The sequence below is a fragment of the Aotus nancymaae genome, unplaced genomic scaffold (assembly GCF_030222135.1).
Source record: "Aotus nancymaae isolate 86718 unplaced genomic scaffold, 86718_ANA_hifiasm-v0.15.2.pri h1tg000003l, whole genome shotgun sequence".
NCBI classification, from domain to species: domain Eukaryota; kingdom Metazoa; phylum Chordata; class Mammalia; order Primates; family Aotidae; genus Aotus; species Aotus nancymaae.
Window position 1 is genome coordinate 18485541 of NW_026988414.1, and position 27482 is coordinate 18513022.

Consider the following 27482-nt stretch of genomic DNA (forward strand, 5'->3'; position numbering starts at 1 on the left):
CAGAGAGAGCCCAATGTAACATGGGGCAAATTATTTAATCTAGCTGGCAATTGTTTTTCTAATCTGTAAAGCGAGAATAGTAACATTGTTACTGTCAAGATTAGACGAATGTAAAATGCATGGTACTGTCCCTGACTCTTTAATACAAAGCAACATTAGTTCTTTTCTACCCCCTTCCTTGTTGAACACAGATCAGAACTCTAGTAGCTGGAAACTAAGTAGTGTCATATTTTCCTAGCCTTACACTGCTATGCCCCTTAAATTTAAAATATAAAGTATATGACAGGTTTGGGGTACAGATTTTGAGAAATAAAATCTTTTGTTAGAACTTCTGGGAGGGACTTGTACACCTGGTGTGGGAGCTCCGGGGCCCAGAGATTGTGTTTGAAGTAGTGGTTCTACCAACATGTCCCTTGGTTCCAGCACTGGTTTTGACCGCCACATTACCATTTTTCACCCGAGGCTGGGCTCTACCAAGTAGAATATGCTTTTAAGGCTATTAACCAGTAGCTGTCTTACAGTAGTAAGACATAAGTAGCTGTCAGAAGGAAAGGCTGTGCAGTAATTGTCAGGCAGAATAAAGTACCTGACAAATGATTGGATTCCAGCACAGTGACTCACTTATTCAAGATAACTGAAAACACTGGCTGTGTGACGACCGGAATGACAGCTGACAGCAGATCCCAGGCACAGAGGGCACGCTATGAGGCAGCTAACTGGAAATGCAAGTATGGCTATGAGATTCCTGTGGACACGCTGTGTAAACGAGTTGCAGATATTTCTCAGGCCTACACACAGAATGCTGAAATGAAGCCTCTTGGTTGTTGTATGATTTTAATTGGTGTAGATGAAGAGCAAGGCCGTCAGGCATATAAGTGTGATCCTGCAGATTACTACTGTGGGTTTAAAGCCACTGCAGCAGGAGTTAAAACAACTGAGTCAACCAGCTTCCTTGAAAAAAAGTGAAGAAGAAATTTGACTGGACATTTGAACAGACAGTGGAAACTGCAATTACATGCCTGTCTACTGTTCTATCAATTGATTTCAAACATTCAGAAATAGAAGTTGCAGTAGTGACAGTTGAAAATCCTAAATTCAGGATTCTTACAGAAGCAGAGATTGACGCTCACCTTGTTGCTCTAGCAGAGAGGGACTAAACGCTGTCGTTAGTTTACCAGATCCATGATGCCACTTAAATCTGTGTGTTTGGTAACAAGAAACCAACATCATGGAGGTCCCTGGATTGAAAAAGGAGCCTCTTCCGCTCCTCGTACTGCCGAAGTGGTTAGGACACTATGTAAATAAAAACAATGCTTTTGGAAAATAAAAACAAAAATAAATATTTAAAAATCTTTTTGTTTGTTTGTTTTTAAGATAGAGTCTTGCTCTGTCACCCAGGCTGCAGTGTGGTGGCATGATCTCAGCCCATTACCACCTCTGCCTCCCAGGTTCAACAGATTCTCCTGCCTCAGCATCCCGAGTAGTGGGGATTACAGGAGCCCACCACCAAGCCCGGCTAATTTTTTATATTTTCAGTAAAGACAGGGTTTCACCATGTTGGTCAGGCTGGTCTCAAACTCCTGACCTCAAGAGATCTGCCCACCTCTGCTTCTCAAAGTGCTGGGATTACAGGCGTAAGCCACCGCACCCGGCCGAGAAATAAAATCTGAGATTAAGTGTAATGTAACCCACTAGTGTCCTCTACATTTCAAAGTCAATTTTTCAATAACAATGAAGAACCACGTCAAAGGCATTCCTTCACTAGGACGATGATCCCTGATCGCTACTTTACCCATCCGATTCCTAGTTTACCCAGGCCCCATAAGCCTCACCAGATCCCTCCTGCCCCCGCACATACTCTGCTCCAACTCCCCTACAGACTTTTGGTCGGATCTTTCATTGTACCCATCATAGGTCTGATGCCCCTATCAGACTTGGAATTTTCCTAAATGCCCATGTCTTTCACATCACATCTCTCAACTCATACATAGCACTGTCGTACCTGAGAAATTAATTACGCTGGAACAAATATTCTCTGAAAACTCAGAAGTCTGGCGCTGAACGCAACAACTTTAAAAAGCTTAGTCCGCAAAAATGGACTTAGCTAATATTGTGTTAGGCATAATGGTGCTGTTCTAATGGCTTTGACATCCAATTATTCTTTCACCAAACCATTAACCAGAGCCAAGTTTGCCCTAGGCTGGGAAGAGGAATGCTGTGAAATGAACCTCGGGTTGTAACCGCCTCCGAGTCCGGCTCACGTCCAGGGACCCTCCCACGCCGTTCCTGCGGTCCCACCTGGGCTCCCTCCTGAGGTTCCGAGCACAAGCGCGGGCCCCTGGAGCGGGGAAGGGCGGGCCCGCCAGGCCCTCGGCTCACCCGATTGGCCAGACCTTGGCGCGTGTGGACTGGGCCGCGGCTGGAGCGGAGGAGCGCCCGTGAAGCGGGCCTTCGGGGGGCGTGGCCTGCACGGTGGTGGGGGCGGGCCGTGGGGGAGCTGCTTCCGGGTGAGCTCCCCGGCCCCGACGTGGGACCCGGAAGGCCAGAGCCGGAGACAGCGGTGGTGGGAGCAGCTGCCTGGAGCCCTTAGGGAGGTAGGTGAGCTGGGGCTGGACGCGGGGAGATAGCGGGCTTGGAGGGCGGCTCCAGGGCGAGGCGGGGACTGTGGCATCAAGAGTCCGGCGTCCCCAGATTGTGCAGCGCGCCTGAAGCCCTGGGGGTGCAGCCGTGCTGACAGAGTCTCGTGAAGCGTTTGTTTGGGCTTGATTGTCCCGCTCCAGCTGGGGTTGAGGGTCCGGGTTCGGGGCTCCGCACCTCTTCTCTGGAGTTCACCCTCAGATACCGCCGGGGCAGACTATCGATGCAGAGCCCGAGGTGCGGGTGGTAGTTAGGGGAGTAGGGAGGTGAAAACAGTAACAGCTGCTTTGTACTAAGCCTTGCGTGCCTTGGCCCGTTCATTCTAACCTTCACTCCTTTCATACAACACGGGCCCATTCATTTCTTACAACAACCCATTTCGATCAGTTCAAGTCCCCATTTACTAAATGAAGAAATTGAGGTCACACAACTAGCAAGCTATAGAACTAGAATTTGTACCCACATCTATCAGACTCCAGAGCCCACACACTTAACCATCCTGCTACCAACAGCAGCAAGGTCCAGAGTCACAGTTCACCCGGAGCTTTGCACAAGCCCAACCTGCTGGGAAGCAGATTTGATATCTGTCCTTAAAGTATGGAGGTGTCATTGTGGGCACTGAGGACTGGGCTGCTGGATACCTTGCCCTAGATCTGCCGCTGACCCACTGCGTGACCCTAGGCCTGTATCTTCCCTTCTCTGAGCCCAGTTTCACTCTTGTTTCAGTGATACAATCAGCAAACTTTAAGAAGCCTCTTGGCCAAGATATAGGATTCTGGGAATGGCAGCTTCTCTTTCTACGACCAAATGGCTAACCCCAGAGGAGATCAGGCTCTTCAAAGCCCCAGGACAAGGCTGGGGTCTCATTCTTCTCTTTAATCCCTGTGTCTAGCACTTTGGCAGGCCCAGATTAGATATTCAAGAAATGTGGGTTGGCTGTATGAACACTCTGTCCCTTTTCAGAACTGACAGGTGCTCTCCTGGGCCTTTGTGGGCTTTGGATTTCTCAATTCTGGCCACCTTCTACCTAGCTGGCTCTCCTGACTGCCTCCTCCCCGGCCAGTGGCAGAGCCTGCCAGGGCTGGCAGCAGGTCCTAACCCTTTGTGCCAAGACCACAGTCTCTGGAATCTTCCAACACAGTACGACATGGGACAGGAGTGGGGCATGAAGCTCTTTCTCAGCCCCTCCTGGTGGCAGCACTCAGGGCCCAACTTCAGTTACTCTCAGTTTGGGGATGTTGCCTTCCATGGGAGGAGATACTTTCACATTAAATCTGAAACACTTCTTATCCTTCACTGTCCCCTCTTCTATGAAACCATCCTTGACTTCCAGAGACACAGTCCCTCTCACAGCACCTGGTCCACCCCTCTACTCTGGCAGCTGGGTGGTGATTTTCTTTTTCCTCCACCACATAACCTGCTGGAAGGCAGGGACTCCACTTCAGAAATCTTGGAAAACCCTGTACCCCACAAGGGTTTGATCGCATCTTCCCATCTGGGTGAGGTGCAGAAGGCACAGAGCTGTGCCAGGACATCTCGTTCCAGCCCAGCCCTACTCCTAATAGTAATACAATTAGCTACGTGTTTACTGTGCAGCTCTTTGGTACCAGACACCTGCCTCATCCCTATCTCTAATCTTCCCTACACCCTTGCAAGTTAGAGATATCATGCCTATTTTGTAGATTATGAAATGTACACTGAAAGGTCAATGACTTTGCCCAAAATTACACAGCAGAGCATAGACCAAACCTGGGGCTGTCTGACCCTGAAACATGGTTCTTTCTGCTCTGCCCTATACTCTGCGTCCCAGCAAAGCTAACCTGTTCAATGTGTGTGGGCAGAGGTGCCAGACCTCCTGGTAGCTTGCGCCTGTCTTCAGTATGGTGATGTCATAGGGATTTAAGTTGTGGTTTGCAAGCTCCCTCGATATGGGACTAGTACCCTCCCAGTCTGTGAAAATCTCCCAAACTCTAAGGACCTTTTTGCAAAGTAACCCATTCTGGATTTGGCTCTGCCAGCTATGCGATTCAGGGGGTGTTTTCCCACTCCACAGACACTTATTAAGCACCTCCTACAATGGAATGACTCTATGGCATAGGTATCAGGGCACTGAGCTAGAAGCCAGGAGCTGCCAGGGTCAGTTTCTAGCTCTGTATGTCACTCACTGTGTGATCTCAAACAAATCCTGTCGCCTCTCTATACCCCATTTTCCACATTAAAATGTAAGAGATTGAACAGGATTGGCAATTTTCAAGTTTTTAATATTTTCAGCACTGACACCCGTTTCTCAAATCAAATCTCTCTCTGAATCTTAGAATTCAAAAACAGATCCAAGTGGAACTGCTGTAGTGAGACTGCTCCCTTTAACCCTGCCCCGGTCCCGGGCTCATAGGCAGCCTGCCCCAGTGTTTCTGCTAAGCAGGAGGCAGTTGTTCCCTCAGCCTCCTAAAGGCAATGGGGAGTTGAGGCCAGTGGAATGCAGCTTTGGATTCCAGAAGCCAGCAAACAATGGAGGTTGTTTTATGGGAAGTGAATCAGAGAGATTAGACCTGTCTTCAACTTGGCAAGTCTGGCCCTGAACTGACTAGACTCTAATGGCATTAAGCAAGTCACTGAACCGCTCAGAGCCTCTGTTTCCTTATCACTAAAAGTTAGGACAATTCTTGCAATGAAATGAAATGCTGCTATAAAGTACCTAGTGCTGTGCCCAGCCCAGAATGAATGCACTTAGTATGTTTTTCTTTTGTACCTTCTGTCTCTCCAGCACCCAAAGCAGAAACAGTATGGGCAGAAAGAAGCCTACTGAATCAGGTGTTTACCAGTATTATGCAATACAGCGTATAAAACCCAGCATTTGGAGTCTAGAATGAATTTAAATTCTAGCTTAGTCACTAAATAGTTATGTGGTCTTGGGCAGCTGGGTTACATTTTGGTAATTCTCTCAATATTCAAAAATATTATCTCAGCAAGGTGTGGTGGCTCACGCCCGTAATCCCAGCACTTTGGGAGGCCGAGACAGGCTGCTCACTTGAAGTCAGGAGTTTGAGACCAGCCCGACCAACATGGAAAAACCCTGTCTCTACTAAAAACACACAAAAAATTAGCTGGGCATGGTGGTACATGCCTGTAATCCAGCTACTCAGGAGGCTGAGGCAGGAGAATCGCTTGAACCCGGGAGGCAGAGGTTACGGTGAGCTGAGACCGCACCATTGCACTCCAGCCTGGGCAACAAGAACAAAACTCCACCCCCCTACAAAAAAAGAAAAACTCCTGGCAGACATGAGAGCAAAATCAAGTACCAAATGGGTAGCCAGGACCTCTATCTACTGAATGATTTTGCCTGTTTGGGTGTTGAGACATGATTGGGGAGGTCTGGCCTGCCCCTGTGTCAGGTGATGAGGCTGGCCCACCCAGGGGTGTGGCAGCAGGGTTGGCCCGACTGTGACTTGTGATAATCCCACCCTGGCAAGGAGGAAGACTGGATAAAACAGGCCCCTGAGATGGCTGGGGGCAGTGAAAGGGGCCTAAGAGACTATGGGGAGAAAAGCAGCCAGGCTCCTAGGCAGCCCTGCCCCACTGTTTCTGATAAGCAAGAGGAGCAGTCAAGGCCATGGGAATGCAGCTTTGAATTCCAGAAGCCAGAAGCCTGTTACAAAGATGGTTTTCTGGGAAGCAAGAATCAAAGAGATTAGACCTGGCTTCAATATCTGACTTGACTCCAGCCTACTAAAGGATCTCCCAGTTCACCTGGGAGTTAGTCCTCTTACTCATTGTGTGGCTTTGGGTAAGTCCTTGCCCCTCTCTGGGCCTTGAGGTCCTATTCATACAAAGAGCAGTTGGACTGAAGCCTGCCAGCCCCCATTTTTGTGGCTCTTTTCCCCCACCCAATATCTCCTTGGCTATGGGATATTTCTCCCAGGCACCTCCAAAAGGAGGTGTCTAAAACAGAGCTCTCCACCTCCTCTCCAAGCCCAGCTCCCCACCACCCTCTCCTGCCCTGTCCCTGTCTCTGCCTCCCTCCAGGTCAGGCAGGCAGGCCTAGAGCATCCGCCCTGAGACACTGTCTCTTGGCTGCCTCAAAACGCCCTTTCCTTCTCTGCCCTCAGCCTCCACAGCCTCTGCACTCCTCTGCTTTCCCATCTGCTCTGCTCAGCCTGCAGGATTGATCTTCCTAAAGCCAGGCATCAACAAGGCCACTCCCCCACCCACTACTGCTCAGCAATCTTCTCACAGCCTCAGCCTGGCCCCCTCTCATCCATCCCCTCCATACACACGTGCCTCAGTTGCCTGCTCAGCTCCTCACAACAGCCCACAGCCATCCTCCTTCCCCACCTTTGCCCCTTTCTTCCCTTCCTAAGGAAATGTTGGCTCCCTTCCCTCTGCCAGGCTGAACCCGCTCATCCTGCAAAACCAAGTTCAACCACCTGCTTTTTTTTTTTTTTTTTTTTTTTTTTGAGGTGGAGTCTCACTGTCGCCCAGACTGGAGTGCAACCTCCAGCTCCTGGGTTCAAGCGATTCTCCTGCCTCAGCCTCCAGAGAAACCCTGACTACAGGCACACACCACCACACCCAGCTAATAGTTGTATTTTTATTTTTATTTCTTTTCTTTGTGTGTGTGTGTGAGAGAGAGAGAGATGGAGTTTCACTCTTGTTGCCCAGGCCGGAGTGCAATGGTGTGATCTCACCTCACAGCAACTTCCGCTTCCCCACTTCCAGCGCTTCTCCTGCCTCAGCTTCCCGAGTAGCTGGGATTACAGACAGGTGCCACCATGCCCAGCTTATTTTGTATTTTTAGCAGAGATGGAGTTTCTCCATGTTGGTCAGGCAGGTCTCAAACTCCCAACCTCAGGTAATCTACTCACCTTGGCCTCCCTAAGTGCTGGGATTACAGGTGTGAGCCACCACACCCAGCCTATTTTTATTTTTATATCTATTTATTTATTTATTGTGAGATGGAGTTTCAATCTTGTTGCCCAGGCTGGAGTGTAATGGTGCTATCTCGGCTCATTGCAACCTCTGCCTCCCAGGTTCAAGCAATTCTCCTGCCTCAGCCTCCCAAGTAGCTAGGATTACAGGCATGTGCCACCACACCCAGCTAATTTTTTTTTGTATTTTTAGTAGAAATGGGGTTTCACCATGTTGGTCAGGCTGGTCTCAAACTCCTGACTTCAAGTGATCCACCCACCTTGGCCTCCCAAAGTGTTAGAATTACAGGCGTGAGCCACTGTACCTGGCCTAATGTTTGTATTTTTAGTAGAGACAGGGTTTCACCAGGTTGGCCAGGCTGGTCTCGAACTCCTGACCTCAAGTGATCCACCCACCTCGGCCTCCCAAAGTGCTGGGATTACAGGCGTGAGCCACCACACTCAGCCCCTGTCTTCTTCTAATAAGCCTCTCTGACCTCTTCACTCCCATTGCAGCCATGGCTCACTTTTGGTCAGGCTCTATGCACTCAGTCAGCCCTGCCTCCCAGTACTGTAGTGCCCACTGGATGAGAAATCACCTGTGAAAGTGCCAGGCATGGCACTAACACATTAACATTGTTAACAGGCATTAACAATGTTAATGCCCCAGCTTCCTTCTGTCTTGTGTCCACTTATTTGCCATTTAAGGCCTATTTTTGTATTTCACATAATTAAAGATTTACTGTGTGCCAAGGTCAGCTGGTGACAGAGCACTGTGGGGGAGGCAAAAATGAAGCAACTCTGGACCTTGCCCTGCAGAAGCCCTGTCTACTGGCACGAGATAAGACAGGTCCACAAATCACTTATATAAGAGAGAGTGCAATCTGGGCAAGAAAGCCTCAGTGGAAGAGAGGAGAACCCTGTAGATGTGGTGTGGGGAGAGCACAGCCTTTCGGGTAAAGGGACAAGGTGAGCAAAGCAGGAAGGTATAGCTTGTGCTCATGGAGCCCAGGAAACTCCTTGGGCTAGAAAAGAAGGTTTGGTGGCACTCTATAGAGTATGTGTGTGTGTGTCTGTCTATCTGACATGAATGGTACTATTTTATCCTATTGGCATGCATTGTACCTAACAGGTACTGCCTCGGCCTCCCCAGTAGTTGGGATTACAGGCGTGCACCCCCACGCCCAGCTAATTTTCTTCTGTATTTTCAGTAGAGATGGTGTTTCACCATGTTGGCCAGGCTGGTCTCTAATTCCTTACCTCAAGTGATCTGCCCACCTCAGCCTCCCAAAGTGCTGGGATTATGGGCATGAGCACCGTGCCCGGCCAACAGTACTCTTCTCTAAGATAGAATTGCAGGGGATTTTTCTCTTTTTGCTTATCTGTACTTTTCTAAAAGTTCTGCCACAAACATGGGCATTTTTTGTGGAATAAACAAAGTTTAAATGTTGGCTAGATCAGTGCTTCTCAAACTATGCATAGGAAAGGATTCGTTCTTTTTTTTTTTCTTTTTCTTTCCAATCTATTGATTCTTTGATAAAATGAAATAAAATAAAATTATTACTTTTTAGAGACGGGTCTCCGTCTGTCACCCAGGCTGGAGTGCAGTGGTGCAGTCACAGCTTACTGCAGCCTTGAGCTCCCGGGCTCAGGCCATCCTTTTGCTTTAGCCTCCTGAGTAGCTGGGGCTACAGGTGTGCACCACCACACTGGCTACTTTTTAAACTTTTTGTAGATATAGGGTCTCACCACATTGCCCAGGCCGGCCTCAAACTCCTGGGCTCAAGCAATCCTGCCACCTCAGCCTCCCAAAGTGCTGGGATTACAGGCGTGGGCCACTGTGCCTGGCCCATGAAAGTTTCTAAAGACTTACTTTCATTTCTCTACTTAACTTTTTGGCCAGCAGGGATTGGTGAACCATGCTGTGAGCAGCACTGGGCTAGAGAAAGGGGAGGCAGGAATCTGGAAGAACTATCTTCCAAATGTGACCATCTGCTGAGGACAGGGACCATGTCTCATGTGCCACCCATCACCCCCCACAGACAGAGCCTGCAGCCAACACCCCAGGAGCCTTTGGTTCCAACCGATGCCCCTGTGCCCACTGGCCCACGCCATGCAGCCCCAGTCCATTCTGCACAGTGGCTACTTCCACCCACTGCTTCGGGCCTGGCAGACAGCCACCACCACCCTCAATGCCTCCAACCTCATCTACCCCATCTTTGTCACGTGAGTCTCCAAGAATGGGCCAGGCCTCTGCTCTGCTGGTTGGGGTTGGGGAGGGAGTGTTGACTGGAGCGGGCATCAGTATTGCTGGGGGTGGCAAAGTGAGCTGTCAGCTTGAAATTCAAGGTATTGGAAGTTGCCAACTTGGATTAAGAACAGGAATCTCAGGAACAAAACAAACTTCGAAAGAACTCAGTCATTCCATTTGGAAAATTAGAAGAATAACCCTTGCCTGCCATCCTGAGCTCTTGCAATAAGACAGAATCTGAAAAGGTGCTCTGTAGGTTGTAAAGTGCTATGTACCTGTAAGGGATGGCAATCGTTATTGTTAATAATAACGGCCGGGTGCGGTGGCTCATGCCTGTAATCCCAGCACTTTGGGAGGCCAAGGTGGGTGGATCACCTGAGGTCGGGAGTTCAAGACCAGCCTGACCAACATGGAAAACCCCATCTCTACTAAAAATACAAAATTAGCCAGGTGTGATGGAGCATGCCTGTAATCCCAGCTACTTGGGAGGCTGAGGCAGAAGAATCACTTGAATCCGGGAGGCAGAGGTTGTGGTGAGCTGAGATTGAGACATTGTACTCCAGCCTGGGCAACAAGAGTGAAACTCTGTCTCAAAATAATAATAACAACAATAATAATGCAGACATTTACTGAGTACTTACTATGTACCAGGTACTATTCTAAGCACCTACACACATTTTGTCATTCAATTCTGAGAGCATTTGTATGAAGAAGCAGTAGATATCCTCCAGGACATCAGCTCCATGCGGGTAGGGATGTTTGTCTATTTTGTTCACTGTTGTATCATCAGGACCTAGAACAGTACTTGGCATATAGAAGTACTCAACAAATATTTGTTGAGTGAATGAATTAACCACTCATGATACAGGTGAAGGCCTAAGGCTCAAAGAGATGATAGAACTTGGCCACGGTCACCCAGGCAGTAGACCTGGATAGGAAGCAAGGACCTGCTGACTTCAGAGTCCAAGTTGTTAACCACTAATTCCTTCCTGTAACTGCTGTTCTTTTAGTCCAGCTGCTACTGTTGTCACTGTTACTCTTGTTGTTCCTATTATTATTTCAGGCCCTGGGCTTGGCCAGGCAGGGAAGCCAGAAACTGGATCCCACCCTCCTCCCACCATCTCCACGCCCATATTTCTTCCTCGCTTCCCAACCATCCCTCTCAGGCACCCCCTCACCACTGGCCCTTCCCACAGCCACCAATCCATATCCCACCCCCGCTCTTGCAGGGATGTTCCTGATGATGTACAGCCTATCGCCAGCCTCCCAGGAGTGGCCAGGTAGGAGATGTGGAGGTGGGGGCAAGAGGGTGGTGGAGGGAGAGATTCCACAGATGGAAGTGCCGGGAGGCAGAAGCGGACCCAGGAGATAGAAGATGCGAACAGGCAGACATCAGCTCAGTAGAGGGAAGGGTTTTCTCAGGGCCAGAGCTGTTCTGCAGTGGAAGAGGCAGCCCCATAAAGTCATGAGCTACCCATCACCAGAGGTGTTGCGGCAGAGGCTGTTGCAGAAGGGAGCTGAACTGCAGATGGGAGTTTAATAAGAGGGCCTCGGAGGAACCTGCCACGGCTGAATTGCAGAGCTCTGCTACTCAGGGCCTCAGTCTTCCCTCCTATTTAGTGGGTGCATCCCTGCCCCTTCCTGTCCTGGGGGCTTGAGCCCTCCTGGTGCCAATGTAGCTTGGCTCCTAACAGAGGCACAGTGTGGGAGGTCCAGAGGACCTTTGCCTGGGACCTGCCTTCCTTCAGCCCCACTACCCACGCCCATGCAGGTATGGTGTGAACCGGCTAGAAGAGATGATGAGGCCCTTGGTGGAAGAGGGCCTACGCTGTGTCCTGATCTTCGGTGTCCCCAGCAGAGTTCCCAAGGTGAAGAATCGAAGGAAAGGTTAAGAAGGAAGATTGTGCTCACGCGCATAATTCCAGCACTTTGGGAGGCCAAGGCGGGTGGATCACTTGAGCCCAGAATTTTGAGACCAGCCTGGGCAACATGGCAAAACCCCATCTCTACAAAAAAATACAAAAGTTAGCTGGGTGTGGTGGTGTGCACCTGTAGTCCCAGCTACTCGGGAGGCGGAGAGGTGGGAGGATCGCTTGAACTCAGAAAGTCAAGGCTGTAGTGAGCCAAGATCGTGCCAGTGCACTCCAGCCTGGGCAAGACCCTGTCTCCAAAAAAAACCAGAAAAAGGGAGATTGGGCGAGGGTGGGCTGAGGGTCCACACTGACTGCATCCTCGCCCCAACCTTGTGCTGGCCCTGGGGCCACAGGTGAAGGGACATGAGCTTTCTTATCCAGGGGCTGTGACAATAAAGGAAAGAGAGGGCCAGGGCTGTGCTCTGTGATGGCTGCTGTCCTGCCTTCTGAAGCTACATGTAACAGATACACTGCTTTGTCCCTCCCCTGCCCCTAGGACGAGCGGGGTTCCGCAGCTGACTCCGAGGAGTCCCCAGCTATTGAGGCAATCCATCTTTTGAGGAAGACCTTCCCCAACCTCCTGGTGGCCTGTGATGTCTGCCTGTGTCCCTACACCTCCCATGGTCACTGTGGTGAGCTCCCTTCCTCCCAACCAGCCCTGCTGCCACCCACATTCCCACTGCCCACTTCTCACCAGGGTGGGGACAGGCCAGGGTCCAAGGTGCTCCCCAAAACACAGCCATCTGTCCTGCAGGGCTCCTGAGTGAAAATGGAGCATTCCGGGCCGAGGAAAGCCGACAGCGGCTGGCTGAGGTGGCACTGGCATATGCGAAGGCAGGTGAGTGAACCACCAGCAGGGATGGGCACCTCTGGGTCAGGGAGGTGGCAGAGAGGCTGCGAGGGTCCCAGAGTTCTGAAGGCCCCCCTCTGCCCTGCAGGATGTCAGGTGGTAGCCCCGTCGGACATGATGGATGGACGAGTGGAAGCCATCAAGGAGGCCCTACTGGCACACGGATTTGGCAACAGGGTAAGGATGGGGAGTGCAGGGAGCGGCTTGGGGCCGGGAGGAGAGAGTCTGCACCAGCCCAGCCCCGATGTGTGCTAAGAATCACAGAACTGCTGGGCATGGTGGCTCACACCTGTAATCCCAGTACTTTGGGAGGCCAGAGCAGGTGGATCACTTGAGTTTAATAAGAGGGCCTGGTCAGGAGTTCAAGACCAGCCTTGCCAACATGGTGAAATGCCATCTCTACTAAAAACACAAAAATTAGCTGGGCGTGGTGGCGGGCGCCTGTAATCCCAGCTACTCGGGAGGCTGAGACAGGAGAATCACTTGAACCCAGGAGGTGGAGGTTGCAGTGAGCTGAGATCACGCCACTGCAGTTCATCCTGGGTGACAGAGCAGGGTGAACTTTTTTCTTTCTATCTTGAAAGTAAAAAAGAATCACAGAGGTAAAGACAGTGCTGAATGAGGCTTTGAGGAACCGTGTCAACCTCTGGGTTTCTGACGGGGAAATCAATCCCAGTGCTCCAACAGGACCAGAACAGACACTCTCCTTCCCAGCCTAGGGCCTTTCTGTCCCTGCCACATCACCCTGGGACACCTGGTAAGGACCGACTGAGCCAAGACCCCCATTATCTCCCCATAGGTATCAGTGATGAGCTACAGTGCCAAGTTTGCTTCCTGTTTCTATGGCCCTTTCCGGTGAGCAGGGGTGGGCAGAGGCCTGCTGTTAAATCCCTGGCCCTATGGCCCAAAGCTGGAGCCCATCCTGATGACTCTGCTTTGCAGGGATGCGGCTCAGTCAAGCCCAGCTTTTGGGGACCGCCGCTGCTACCAGCTGCCCCCTGGAGCACGAGGCCTGGCCCTCCGAGCTGTGGTGAGTGACTAGGGCTTGAGCGCCACCCTCAGCCCCCTCCCAGGCACTTGCCCATACTATACCCTCATCCCTTAGGACCGGGATGTACGGGAAGGAGCTGACATGCTCATGGTGAAGCCAGGAATGCCCTACCTGGACATCGTGCGGGAGGTAAAGGACAAGGTGAGCACAGACCCGAGGTAAAGGGGGATCATGGGGATGGGACAGAGTTTTCCACAGACTCTGGAATCTTAGAGTTGGAAGCAGTCTGCCCTTGAGCAGGACTCCCCCATCCCTGCCCAGGAACCACCATTGCCTTGTGTGCCAGGGCCTGCAGGAGCCTCAGACAGCCCAGCTCTAACTGTTCAAGAGTGGGCCACGCTGCCAGCCGCAGTAACCCAGGGCACGGGGCTCAGATGGTCACAGACTGAGCAGGGGGAAGGGACACTCCCAGAGCCACATCCACCTCCATTTCAGCCTGTCTGCTTCTCTGCAGCACCCCCACCTCCCTCTCGCCGTGTACCACGTTTCTGGAGAGTTTGCCATGCTGTGGCACGGAGCCCAGGCCGGGGCATTTGATCTCAAGGCTGCTGTACTGGAGGCCATGACTGCCTTCCGCAGAGCAGGTAAGCAGGCGTGGGGGGGGGTGTTTTGACCTGCGCCTCAGGGACTGTAAGCACTCTGCCTAGATCGGGGAAAGAAGTCCTGAGAGCTTGGAGTCTTATGCTGGGAATTGCTAGTGATCTAAACAGACACAAATTGAGGAAGAGATACGGAACTGCAGCATAGAACATGGCACGGTGAAGAAAGCAGAGCCCTCCGTTAATTTTTGTTTGTGAGAACGTGGGCAAGCCACTTCTCCGAACCTCAGTGTCCTCATCCGTAACTGGATAACCAGGGATAAGATACCTGGTGCACGGTTGTCCTGAGGATTCAATGAGGTAATACCACTCCATAAAGGGGGCTTGTTTTGTTAGATTGCACATCAGCACAGGAAGAGAACTTACATCTTACCTATTCCCTTCACGGTGCATTTTATACTTTGGCAAACTGAGGTTCCAAAATTAAAAATGACTTGCCCAAGAAATAGAGCTGCCCAAAGCCAGGCTTCATCTTTCTTTCTTTTTTTTTTTTTTTTTTTTTTTTTTGAGACAGAGTCTTGCTCTGTCACCCAGGTTGGAATGCAGTGGCACGATCTCAGCTCACTGCCCCTTCAGCCTCCTGAGTTCAAGTGATTCTCCTGCCTCAGCCTCCCAAGTAGCTGGGATTACAGGCGTCCACGACCACACCCGGCTAATTTTTTGTATTTTTAGTAGAGACTGGGTTTCACCATATTGGCCAGGCTAATCTCAAACTCCTGACCTTGTGATCCACCCACCTCGGCCTCCCAAAGTGCTGGGTTTACAGGCGTGAGCCACCACGCCCAGCTACCGGGCTCCATCTTAATGTGGTGTGCCCACAGGCTGTGTCTCTTCATGGTAGCCTTCTTCCCCACCTGGCCCTCCCATCGCAGAAGGCGTGACGTCTGCCTGTGAATAGGAGGGAAGACTGAGGCCCTGAGTAGCAGAGCTCTGCAATTCAGGCAGAACTTTCTGCATCTCTCCCAACACAGGTGCTGACATCATCATCACCTACTACACACCCCACCTGCTGCAGTGGCTGAAGGAGGAATGATGGGGAGAGTGCCAGACCCGAGAACAAGAACTTTAAAAAGTTCCCGGGAACGCAGAGAAGTGAAAACCAAAGTAAATGCTGCTTTTAGAACTGTGCCCTCGTGCCCTCTTCCTGCTTACATGCTGGTGGGCCCAGCAGCCCTGGGTGGTTTTGCCGGCATGCTAACTCATAACTCGCAGCTGCATCCTATGGGCTTTCCCAAGCTTCCCTGCCCCTCCCCTGGATCAGCCCTGAGCTGACCTTAGCTCACTCTCAGCACTTTCCTCTGGTGTAGCTTCAGCTTGAAAGCAACCTGGAGTTGGGGCACAAGCTTGGTGGGGCCTGGCTGGGAGAGGGTCTTGGAGCATTAGGGGAAGAGGAGAACAGTGGCATCTTGGGGCCTGAGAAGCCTTGGAAAGCTTCTGGCAGCAGAGCTGGGTGTGGAACTGAGGCCTAGATTGATATCCCTGGGTTAGAGTTGAAATGTGCTGTAATTCCACTGGAAGGCATTTCCCACACAGGCCAGAGCCGGTTGCCAGGCTGCCTGAGGTCTCCTGTTCTACTCTGAACCATAAACCCAGAGAAGAATTACTCATTAGCAGCAGAAATATTGCCTGAGGATCAAAACTTAGAGGCAAAGAGGAAGTTCTTGACTGCTGGAGATGCTACCACCAGAAACACTTTTTATTCAAGAGATACTTTTTGAGACTCTCTGCTCTGCTCCTAGGTTCAGGGCTGGGTCCTGGGAATACAGCAGGACAGATCTCAGCTTGTCTCTTCACAGAAATTATACAAAGAGAATAGGGGAGACAGCTAAGAAGAAAACAAAGAAATAAAGCAGTTACACGTTGTGATAAGTGCTTTGAAGGAAAGAAGGGGTCTGAGACAGAGAACAACAGAGAAGGGGCCTCTCTTGAAACAGTGGTTGGGGCCAGGCGCGGTGGCTCATGCCTATAATCCCAGCACTTTGGGAGGCGGAGGTGGGCAGATCACAAGGTCAGGAGTTTGAGACCAGTATGGCCAATATGGTGAAACCCCATCTCTACTGAAAATACAAAAGTTAGCTGGGTGTGCTGGTGGGTGCCTATAGTCCCAGCTACTCAGGAGGCTGAGACAGGAGAATTGCTTGAACCTGAGAGGTGGAGACTGTATTGAGCTGAGACCACACCATTGCACTCTAGCCTGGGCAACAGAGCGAGACTCCATCTCAAAAAAAAAAAAGAAACAGTGGGTGGGAAGGAGGCAGATATGCACCAGTGATGTGGTGACAGGTGCTGTGAAGGAGGTCACCAGGCTCTGACCTGCTTTGAAGGATCAGAAAATACTTCCCTGAAGGGCTGACATTTGAGCCTAGACTTGAAGGGTGAGCCATCAAGCTAAGACATAATTGGGGAAGAGCATTCTGGGGAGAGGGAAGAGTTGTGCAAAGTCCCTGCGACTCTTGGCTGGAGGAACGCAAGGCTAGCCTTTCTAGAGCACTGAGAGCATGGCCCGAACTGAGTGGAGAGAGACAGACCGGGACCAAACTATGCAGGGGTCAAGGGCCACATTCACCTTTTCAGAATTACTCAATTAAATTTGCAGTTTGTAGAAGTATTTGAACATCTCTATGGCAAACTGCAGATGAAAAGTCTTGACGGCATGAACTGGAGGGGTGACGGTGGGGATGGAGAAAGGGGAACGGATTGTGGATGTGTTTAGAAGGTAGATTAGATCTGAGGGATGAGTCTGGCTTGAACTTCTGGGTGGCTGATGCGCCATTTACTGAGACGGGGAAGGCTGGATGGAGGAACAAGCAGAGTCAAGGTGGAGGGAGAATACTAAACTGAGCTTGAGACATTTTGCAATGAGGAAGCTACATCTAGAGAGCTTATGTGACTCACTTAAGGCCACTTAACAAGTTTGTGGCAGAACTGGGTTAGAACCACACGGGAAACAGCCAAGCTGGGATTTGAACCCATAGTCCAACTCTAAGGCCTCTGCCCCTAACCACTGTGCCATACCACCTCCCAATAATCAGCAGCAAATTTATGGGTCTAACAATGTTATACAGATACCCCTCCACTTATGTGATGGGTTTACATCCTGATAAACCCACCATAAGTTGAAAATATGATCATAAGTAAAAAATGCATTTAATATACCTAACCTACCAAACATCATAGCTTAGTCTAGCATTCCTTAAACATGCTCAGAACACTTACATTAGCCTACATAGGGCAAAACTACCAACACAAAAATCTATATGCTAATAAAGTTGTAAATGTAAAGTCAAAAATTGTGAGTTGAATGATCATAGTTCGGGGACCATCTGCAGTTACCTCCAGTAACAGGGGGAGACCAAGGAGACCAGGCAACTTCTTGGTTGCAAGTGATGGAGATCCAGTTCAGTAGCGAAGAAGGACATGACTCGTTTTCTTTTTTGTTTTTGTTTTTGAGTCAGAGTCTTGCTCTGTCGCCTAGGCTGAGTGCAATGGCATGATCTCAGCTCACTGCAACCTCTGCCTCCCAGGTTCAAGCAGTTCTCGGCCTCAGCCTCCCGAATAGCTGGGATTACAGGTGCCCACCACCACACCCAGCTAATTATTTTTGTATTTTTAGTAGAGACGCATTTCACCATCTTGGCCAGGCTGTTCTTGAACTCCTGACCTCGTGATCTACCACCTTAGCCTCTAAAAGTGCTGAGATTACAGGCAAGAGCCACTATACCCGGCCATGATTGGTTTTCATAACTGGATTGTGATAAGGACAGGTGAGATTGGACCCAGGGTCAAAGACTCTCATGGAGGACTCTGTCCCTTTCTAGCTCTCGTCTGTGTTTGCCCCAGGTTAGCTTTACACTCAGGTGGGTTTTTGCCACTTGCCAGCAACACAATCCTCAATAACTCTAGGCTTAAATAGTCTAAGATTTGTAATCCCAGAGGAAGATGCTTTCTGTCCCATCACTCACATACCAAATCTCCTCTTCCGGTCACATGGTCCACTCTTGGCTCAGTCACTGTAAACAGTGGGATGGGAGATGGGGGCGCCACGACTGACCAGGTAGGCCTCATTACACAGAATGCTGTCGAGGACTGAGCTTTTGCACAAGTGGTCTCGTTGGCCTGGAATGCTTTTCCCCTAAATCTATATGGATGTCTCTTGTTAAGATCTCAGCTCAAAGTGTCCCTTCCTCTGAGAAAACTGACCCAATATCCGATCTAAAGTCATTCTTGGAGCCAGGCACAGTGGCTCACACCTGTAATCCCAGCACTTTGGGAGGCCAAGGTGGGTGGATCACTTGAGGTCAGGAGTTTAAGACCAGCCTGGCCAACATGGCAAAAACCCATCTCTACTAAAATTACAAAAAATTAGCCGGGCGTGATGGCAGACACCTGTAGTCCCAGCTACTTGGGAGACTGAGGCAGGAGAATCACTTGAACCTGGGAGGTGGAGGTTGCAGTGAGCCAAGATCACACCACTGCACTGGGCAACAGAGTCAGACTCTGTCAAAAAACAAAACAAAAAAAGTCATTCTCTAGTCAGTCTGTATTAATCAGGATTCTGGTTCAGTGGATATAGCAAAAGCCAAAATAATGATAGCTTGAGATGAAAATTTACTTCTGTCTAAGCAATCTAGGGCTGATATGTCAGCAGTATGTTGTGAGGGGTCTCAACTTTTGCCTTGTTCTGTCATCATCAGCACATCTTGGCCTCCATCTCATGAACAAAGATGGCTGGTGCTGGGCACAGTGGCTCACACCTGTAATCCCAACACTTTGGGAGGCTGAGACGGGTGAATCACTCTAGTCCAGGAGTTTGAGACTAGCCTAGGCAACATGGGGAAACCATCTTTACAAAAAATACAAAAATTAGCTGGGCGTGGTGGCACATTCCTGTAGTCCCAGCTACTCAGGAGGCTGAGGCAGGAGGGAGCCCAGGAGGCCAAGGATGCAGTGAGTTGTGATTGCACCCCTGCACTCCAGCATGGGCAACAGAGTGAGACCCTATCTCACAAAACAAAAAAAAAACAAATGGCTGGGCCAGTTCGCATCATCAGGTCCTCTTTTTCAGCCAGCAGGAAGAGGAGAAGATCAAGTGGAGAACACAGCCCTCCTTTATAATGTCATGACCCGAAAGTTGCACACATTTCTGTCTACACACTGTTGTCTCAAATTAGTCAAATGGTCATACCCAGTTGTAAGGGAGGCTGGAGATAGTCAGTGGGAAAGCCATATATATGCTTAACTAAAATTCAGGAATTCAGTCACTAAGGAAGATGGAGAGAACGGATAATGGGGCAAATGGCCATTTCTACCTAATGGAGGTTCTTGGGATCACAGAAACAGTGGCCAGAACGTTAAAGAAAAAAGATCCTTAGAAACTATCTAGTTGGGAGGCTGAGGCAGGATAATCTCTTGAACCTGGGAGGCAGAGGTTGCAGTGAGCCAAGATCACGCCACTGCACTCTCCATCCTGGGCAACAGAGACAGACTGTCTCAAAAAAAAAAAAAAAAAAAAAAAGTCATTCTTCAGTCACTCTGTATTAATCAGGATTCCAGTTCAGTGGATATAACAAAAGCCAAAATAATGATATCTAGTTAAACACCCTGATTTTATAGATGGGGAGGCAGACCCAGAGAGGAGACTTGTCTGAAATTAGACAGCAAGCTAGTCAGTGGCAGATGAAGGCTGGAATTCAGGTCTCAACTCCAAACCCAGTGCTCAAAACTTGGGAAGGAGATGGAGATAGTGGCTCACACCTGTAATCCCAGCACTGTAGGAGGCCAAGGTGGCAGGATTGCTTGAGGCCAGGAGTTCAAGACCAGCCTGGGCAACATAGCAAGACCCCATTTCTACAAAACAAAATTTTTTTCAATTGAAAATAAAACTAGTGAAGGAATTCGTTTTAGAGGGACTTTACCTTTATATGTATGATTTCTATTCATGTATTATATGTAACAAGGATATATTCGTGTGTGGCTATGTAAATAAAAAATGAAAACTTGACCAATACATATATGAAGAGATGTTATCTTCATTAGTGGAGAAATTCAAGTTAAAACCACATGAGGTACCACAATACATCCATAAAAGTGCCTAATACTGTCTGGGTGCGGTGGTTCGTGCCTGTAATCCCAGAACTTTGGGAGGCCGAGGCGGGTGGATCACAAGGTCAGGAGTTCGAGACCAGCCTAGCCAACATGGTGAAACTCCATCTCTACTAAAAACAACACAAAAAAAATTCAGCCAGGTGTGGTGGCACACGCCTGTAATCCCAGCTACTTGGGAGACAGGCAGAGAATCGCTTGACCCCCAGGAGGCAGAGGTTGCAGTGAGCTGAGATGGTGCCACTGCATTCCAACCTGGGCAACAGAGTGAGACTCTGTCTCGAAAAATTTAAAAAGTGTAATAAACAAAATTGGAGATAAGCCAAATGTTCTTCAACAGTATAATGGAATATTACAGGTGTGAGAATGGATTAACTACAACTACACATAGCAATATAGATGTATCAAATACAATTTTGAGCAAAAGACGCAAGGTATAAAAGAGTGCAGGCTCTATTATTCTGTTTACATACAGTTCAAAAACAAGTAAAACTATTCAATTAGAAGTCTAGATAGTTACCCTTTTGGGTGGTAAGTGACTGCAGTGGACAGGCTGTGTAGGGTTCTGGAAATTGTTCTTTTTCTTGGCCTGGTGCTGGTTGCATAGATATGTTCACTTTGTGAAAATTCACATTTTGCATATTGGGAGACTGAGGCCCAGAGAGAAAAATAATTGAATGGAGAGCTCACAGACAGAGAGGTGGCAGAGCTGGGACCAGAACCTAAGGAGTTAGGTTTTAGGTGACCCTGAAAAGTGGACAATATCAGACATTCTTGGATTCTGTGAAATGCGTTTGGACCTCTGGTGTCCCAATCACCCTTCCCACCCCCACTTCTGCTTCATGCTTACAACACAAAACCAGTTTTTCAAGTGAGTCCCCAAGTGAGTTGGGCTCTCTCTTGCAGGGCCAAAGTCTGTGACTCTGTACTTTGTGTTTCTTCCCAGGCGTGAACCCAGTGAACAGACCAAGTTGAACACAAGAGAAAGTTTTGTTTTTTAAGAGTTGAAAGGAAGAAAATCAGGCCAGGCGCATTGGCTCATTCTTATAATGCCAGCACTTTGGGTGGGTCATTTGAGGTCAGGCGTTCTAGACCAGCCTGGCTACATGGCGAAACCTCATCTCTACTAAAAATACAAAAAATTAGCCAGGCACAGTGGCACACACCTGTAATCCCAGCTACTCGGGAGGCTGAGACAGGAGAATCACTTGAACTTGGAAGGTGGAGGTTGCAGTGAGCGAGATTGCACCACTGCATTTCAGCCTGGGTGCAGGAGTAAGACTCTGACTCAAAAAAAAAAAAAAGGGGGTCGGGCACGGTGGCTCAAGCGTGTAATACTAGCACTTTGGGAGGCTGAGACAGGCGGATCACCTGAGGTCAGGAGTTCGAAACCAGCCTGGCCAACATGGTGAAAACCCATCTCTACTAAAAATACAAAACTAGCTGGACGTGGTGGTGGGTGCCTGTAATCGCAGCTACTCTCAAGGCTGAGGCAGGAGAATCACTTAAACCCTGGAGGCGGAAGTTGCAATGAGCCGAGATTGCGCCATTGTATTCCAGCCTGGGCAACAAGAGCGAAACTCTGTCTCAAAAATGAAAGAATGAAAGAAAGAAACTGAGAGGGAAGGAGGGAAGGAGGGAGGGAGGAAAGGAAGGAAGGGAGGGAAGAAGGCAGAGTGGGAGGGAGGAAGGGAGGGGGAAAAAAGGAAGGAAAAATAAAGGAAGAAAATGGGACATATGTTTGTGTGCTCCTAGAAAACTGTCTCATAGCATAACCAAAACTGTCACCTCAGCAATCCTTGGGGATTGAGATGGGGTGGGGAAACCCTTCTCTCCCTGCCCCAAGGCTACTACCCTTGCTCTGTAAGCAAGCTGGGGCCCCACCTCCTCCTTGCCAGCTTTTCACCTGGAGAACTTGTTCCTTGATCTTAACCTGACAGTCTCCTCACCATTCAGACCTTTGTTCCTCCCCTGACCACCTCAACCAAAGAGATTCCCTGTCACTGTTCATAAAATGATTCTGTTTTACTGCTTCCATTTCTCTCTGATATTACCTTGTTCATCTACAAGATGGTCGTCTACCCCTCCCATGTCCAATGCAGGCAGGAACCACCGTGTTTCCCACTGAATCCTCAAAGAAGGACAGGGGACGCAGAGCCCACAGATGCTAGCTGGTGAATGAATAAGGTTGCAGGTCGTGGCTTTTTACTTTGTACATGTTTGTATTTTGCATTTTTATTATTATTATTTTTTGAGACAGAGTCTTGCTTTGTCACCCAGGCTGGAGTGCAGTAGTACGATGTTGGCTCACTGCAACCTCTGCCTCACGGGGTTCAAGCGATTCTTATGCCTCTGCCTCCTGAGTAGTTGGGATTACAGGCACCTGCCACCATGCCCAGCTAACTTTTGTATTTTTAGTAGAGATGCGGTTTTGCCATGTTGGTCAGGCTGGTCTAGAACTCCTGACCTCGGGTGATTCATCCGTCTCAGCCTCCCAAAGTGCTGGAATTACAGGCATGAGCCACCACACCTGGCCTATTATTATTTTTTAATGAGACAGGCTAGTCTCAAACCCCTGAGCTCAAGTGATCCTTCCACCTTAGCCTTTCAAAGTGCTAGGATTTCAGGCATGAGCCACTATGCCCAAGCCCTGAACATGTTTCTATTTTTTAAGTATTTTGAAATTCACATGCATTACTTTTTTTTTTTTTTAAGATGGAGTTTCGCTCCTGTTGCCCAGGCTGGAGTGCAGTGGCCTGATCTCGGCTCACTGCAACCTCCACCTCCCCAGTTCAAGCGATTCTCTTGCCTTAGCCTCCCAGGTAGCTGGGATTACAGGCATGCACCACCACATCTGGCTAATTTTGTATTTTTAGTACAGATGAGGTTTTACTATGTTGAAAAGCTGGTCTCGAACTCCTAACCTTAGGTGATTCACCTCCTGATCCCAAGTGATCTGCATGCATTACTTTTGCAAAACAAAAACAGAAAGTCTTTTCTTCAAAAGAATCAGAAAGCTCCCTGGTGATCTAGTAGTTAGGATTCCAGGCTGTCACCACAGGGCTTTTTAAAACAAAAAGAATAGGCTGGTCCCGTGGCTCAGGCCTGTAATCCCAGCACTTTGGAGGCCGAAGTGGGCGGATCGCTTGAGATCAGGAGTTCCAAGCCAGCCTGTCCAACATGGTGAAGACCCGTCTCTACAAAAAATACAAAAATTAGCTGGTTATGGTAGCACACGCCTGTAGTCCCAGCTGCTCAGGAGGCTGAGACATGAGAATCGCTTGAACCAGGGAGGCAGGAGTTGCAGCGAGCCGAAATCGCGCCACTGCACTCCAGCCTGGGCCGCAGAGCGAGACTCTGTCTCAAAAAAAAAAAAAGCAGGTTACTGCAGAGGACTCTACCCTCCCCAAACTGCCTTGGATTAAACAAGTGTCCAAATAAAAGCAATGCCCTCCAATACCAACTGGGGTACCTCTCGGGGTGTCCCGATTCGAAGGAGGCAAAGAACCGCCAGGGTGGGAAATGGGGAGAAAAGAGAGGGGCGGTGTGGGGAAGGGGCCGTGTGGCGGGCAGGGGGTGCGCAGACAGGGCGGAGAGGGTGCTGGTAACGGGGGCTGGGGAGCAGAAGGGTGCGGACCGGGGAACCGAAAGGGTGCTGGGTAACGAAACCGCGCAGTGAAGGCGGGTGACAGAGGTGCACAGTGCAACGAAGGAGGGAGAGGGGATAACGAGGGCGACGAGGGACGGAGAGAGGGCGAAGGTGAGGGGACAAGGGCGGGGACAGGGGCGGGGCGGGATGGGAGTGAGGCGGCCCGCGCTAGCCCCGCCCCGCCGCCTACGTACCTCCGCCGGAGCTGGCGGGCCGTGAGGCTGTGCTCTCTGCTGGCTTCCCTGCGACTCAGGTGGGTTCTGGGCCCCGGGAACCGGCGCCGATCCGTGGGCACGCTACAGCTAAGAAGGGGACCCTGAGAAGGGGTCGGCCACGGGCAAGGTCCCTAGAAACCCCCGCCCCAGCTCACGCTGCCGACGGCAGCTGTAGAGGTTCTGCGTGAGGCCCGGGCTCCTGGACTTCGCATTTCCCGAGCCCTGGAGGTGAGGAAGGCTGAGCAGTTCGGTCCTGCAGCCCAGAGCCCCCAAGCCGCGCTTCCAGAAATCGAAAAAGCCGTGAGTCTGGAGCCAGAGCCCTCTGCTCTAGTCTTAGCTGTGCTACTGTGACCCCTTGTTTGATTTGGGGGTAAATTACTGCGCCTCACCAGGTCTCTGTCTGCCCACCTGCAAAATGAGAGGGTCTTTGGATGAGTCTCCTTAATTCATTTCCTGGACAAGCTTCCTCCCAGCGACGCCCCTCACTAAATAACAACTTGACTGAACTTTGAACTCTGGCCCCTGGGGTTTCAAGGGGACAGCCTTATCTGGGATCAGCTGTCTGGGGAAAGAAGCTGCACCAGCCTCTGGACAGCAGGCTGAGTCATTTGTTTCTTGTGCTTTGAGTCAGTTATCTCTCATCAGCTCTCCTCCTAGGCCAGTGTCATTACCTCCAGTAAAGATGGAAAATTGGGGTTCAGAGAGGGCTAGAGACAGACAGCCTGCTCTGTCCTGTCTTTTCTCCTGTGCTGTACAGGTTCACCAATTTTTTTTTTTTTTAAAGATGGGGTTTCACCATGTTGGTCAGGCTGGTCTTGAACTCCCGACCTCAGGTGATCTGCCCGCCTTGGCCTCCAAAGTGCTTGGATTACAAGCGTGAGCCACCACGCCCGGCCACCAATTTTTTAAAATCCAAATATATCTCATGGTACAGTAAAAGAACTGGCCAGAGGGTCTGAAGTTTGGGTTCTGGTCCTGGCTATGCCATTGACTCACTGTGGCCTTAGGCAAGTACTTGCTCCTCTCTGGCTCAGTCTTCTCTGCCCAGTGGCCAGGATATTGTTCAGTTGGCCTGCAAGGCCCCTTCTGTCTTTGACATCGCTAATAATGATAATAGCAACCATAATAATTGTGTCCTGACATACAAGGTCCTGCCTGAGCTGGCCTCTGTCTACCCAAAGCACCAGACTCCTTGCCCTGCCTCAGGGCCTTTGCACTTGCTATTTCCACTGAAAGGAGCACTCAACTACTTCTGCTTCTTGCACATTCATTCTTCTGATCTCCATTGAAACTTCACTTGCAGGGCCAGGAGTGGTGGCTCACAACTATAATCCCAGTACTTTGGGTGGCCAAGGTTGGAGGATCACTTGAGTCCAGGGGTTGGAGAGCAGCCTGGGCAACATAGTGAGACCCTCCCCCTGCCAAGTCTCTACAAAAAATTCAAAAATTAGCTGGGCGTGGTGGCACATGCCTGTAGCCCCACCTACTAGGGAGGCTGAAGCGGGAGGATTGACTGAGCCTGGGAGATGGAGCCAGGCACTCCAACCTGGGAGACAGAGACCCTGTCTGAAAATAAAGAAAAAGAAAATTCACTTGCTTATGACATTCCCTGACTACATAGACTAGATGCAGTCCCTGGATTTATATCCTTATGGTATATATTAACTTCATTGTATTTAAGTGTTTGTGTAGTTCTCTGCCTAATATCTGTTCTTCAGTGCCTGTAAATGCCATAAGGGCTGGAAATCTGTCCTATATGCTAGCAGCTAGCTCAAAAGGTGCTCAGAAATTTGTTGTGGATTCAGAGTGACTTTCCTAGGGTCACACCATTGGCAGCACGAGAATTTGAACCCAGTCTCTCTGATGTCGTGGCCTGAGCTTCCACCTTACCTGTTTTTTATTCTAGGACCTTGTGCTGTGAAGACATTTCCCAAGTGCTTCTTGTTAGCCAGCAAATCCGACCCGCAAGGCCTGGAAAGAGGTGATTGTTAAGTTGTGGAGAGGTGGTCTTATCCAGCTCTGCTTCCCTGGGACCCACCGTGGGACCTGAGGCAGAACTGGGGTGGACTTGGCCCCCTATGGCACACCGGCTGCAGATACGACTGCTGACGTGGGATGTGAAGGACACGCTGCTCAGGCTCCGCCACCCCGTAGGGGAGGAGTATGCTGCCAAGGGCCGGGCTCACGGACTGGAGGTGGAACCCTCAGTCCTGGAACAGGGCTTCAGGCAGGCGTACAAGGCTCATAGCCGCAGCTTCCCCAACTACGGCCTGAGCCATGGCCTCACCTCCCGTCAGTGGTGGCTGGACGTGGTCCTGCAGACCTTCCACCTGGCGGGTGTCCGGGATGCTCAGGCTGTGGCACCCATCGCTGAACAGCTGTATGAAGACTTCAGCAGCCCCTGCACCTGGCAGGTGCTGGATGGGGCTGAGGACACCCTGAGGGGCTGCCGTACACGGGGTCTGAGGTTGGCAGTGGTCTCCAACTTTGACCGACGGCTAGAGGGCATCCTGGCAGGTCTTGGCCTGCGTGAATACTTTGACTTTGTGCTGACCTCTGAGGATGCTGGCTGGCCCAAGCCAGACCCTCGCATTTTCCAGGAGGCCTTGCGCCTTGCTCATATGGAACCAGCAGTGACCGCCCATGTTGGGGATAATTACCTCTGTGATTACCAGGGGCCTCGGGCTGTGGGCCTGCACAGCTTCCTGGTGGTTGGCCAACAGGCACTGGACCCCATGGTCAGGGATTCTGTACCTAAAGAACACATCCTCCCCTCTCTGGCCCATCTCCTGCCTGCCCTTGACCGCCTAGGGGCCTCAACCCCAGGGCTTTGAGGCTGGTGAGGGAAGTGGCTGGGCCCTAGGCAATGGAGAAAATCCTAAACAAACCCTGCAGACAGGGAGCCCCTTCTTTCTCCGAAGCTCTGGACTTTCCCTGTCTCCCTGCAGCCTTCATCACCTATTCTGATAATAAAGCAGTTTGAGTGCTGGGCTCTCAGCCTTGCCCCACGAATCAGCTCCTAGCTTCTGCCTTCCCTTATTCTCATTCACACCTGTGTCCCTTTTCCACTAGGAGCCCTCTTCACATCCAACAGGACACATAGAGGGTCCAACTAGCTTCAAAACAAGGCACTTTCAAACTTGGTTTTAGCAGCAGGGGCCTTTTGTCATGGGAGATCTGAAACCCCATTATGCAAAACTAAAAACCCTGAAAAAACTGCTGGAGTAGAAGCAGAGGTCCTAAGGCCTCTCTTTCAGCTTCTGAAACACCCTCCCTCTGGAAGCCTGGGGTCAGCGCTTAGTTTGAAAAGC

General features: G+C 50.2%; 2 protein-coding genes and 1 pseudogene across 10 annotated transcripts; all 3 read left to right on the top strand.

The window, feature by feature from the left end:
* The first annotated feature begins 406 nt into the window (after nucleotides 1-406).
* Nucleotides 407-1236, top strand: LOC105723702 (proteasome subunit alpha type-6-like; annotated as a pseudogene).
* Nucleotides 1237-2510: 1274 nt separating this feature from the next.
* ALAD (aminolevulinate dehydratase) lies at nucleotides 2511-20212 on the top strand. 7 transcript variants are annotated; one of them, XR_010343464.1, is made up of 14 exons: nucleotides 8187-8510; nucleotides 9584-9767; nucleotides 11022-11072; nucleotides 11564-11660; nucleotides 12202-12337; nucleotides 12460-12543; nucleotides 12644-12732; nucleotides 13355-13410; nucleotides 13498-13585; nucleotides 13661-13747; nucleotides 14061-14190; nucleotides 15177-15309; nucleotides 15739-18259; nucleotides 19271-20212. XR_010343464.1 is itself a non-coding variant. In XM_012461877.3 (12 exons), the coding sequence occupies exons 1-12, from the start codon at nucleotides 8468-8470 to the stop codon at nucleotides 15236-15238; spliced, it is 1107 nt and encodes a 368-aa protein (XP_012317300.1). In that variant the 5' UTR covers nucleotides 8187-8467; the 3' UTR covers nucleotides 15239-15333. The 7 variants fall into 7 exon arrangements, 1 of the variants encoding a protein (XP_012317300.1); XR_010343468.1 differs by lacking the exon at nucleotides 8187-8510 and adding an exon at nucleotides 2511-2594 and having other exon boundaries at nucleotides 10856-11072; nucleotides 15739-20212; XR_010343467.1 differs by lacking the exon at nucleotides 8187-8510 and adding an exon at nucleotides 2527-2594 and having other exon boundaries at nucleotides 15739-20212.
* On the top strand, nucleotides 18188-27186 carry HDHD3 (haloacid dehalogenase like hydrolase domain containing 3). 3 transcript variants are annotated; one of them, XM_012461882.2, is made up of 2 exons: nucleotides 18188-18259; nucleotides 26078-27186. In XM_012461882.2, the coding sequence occupies exon 2, from the start codon at nucleotides 26250-26252 to the stop codon at nucleotides 27003-27005; it is 756 nt and encodes a 251-aa protein (XP_012317305.2). In that variant the 5' UTR covers nucleotides 18188-18259; nucleotides 26078-26249; the 3' UTR covers nucleotides 27006-27186. The 3 variants fall into 3 exon arrangements, with proteins under 3 accessions (XP_012317305.2, XP_012317306.2, XP_012317304.2); XM_012461883.2 differs by lacking the exon at nucleotides 18188-18259 and adding an exon at nucleotides 24035-24067; XM_012461881.2 differs by lacking the exon at nucleotides 18188-18259 and adding an exon at nucleotides 24163-24209.
* The last annotated feature ends 296 nt before the right edge of the window (nucleotides 27187-27482 follow it).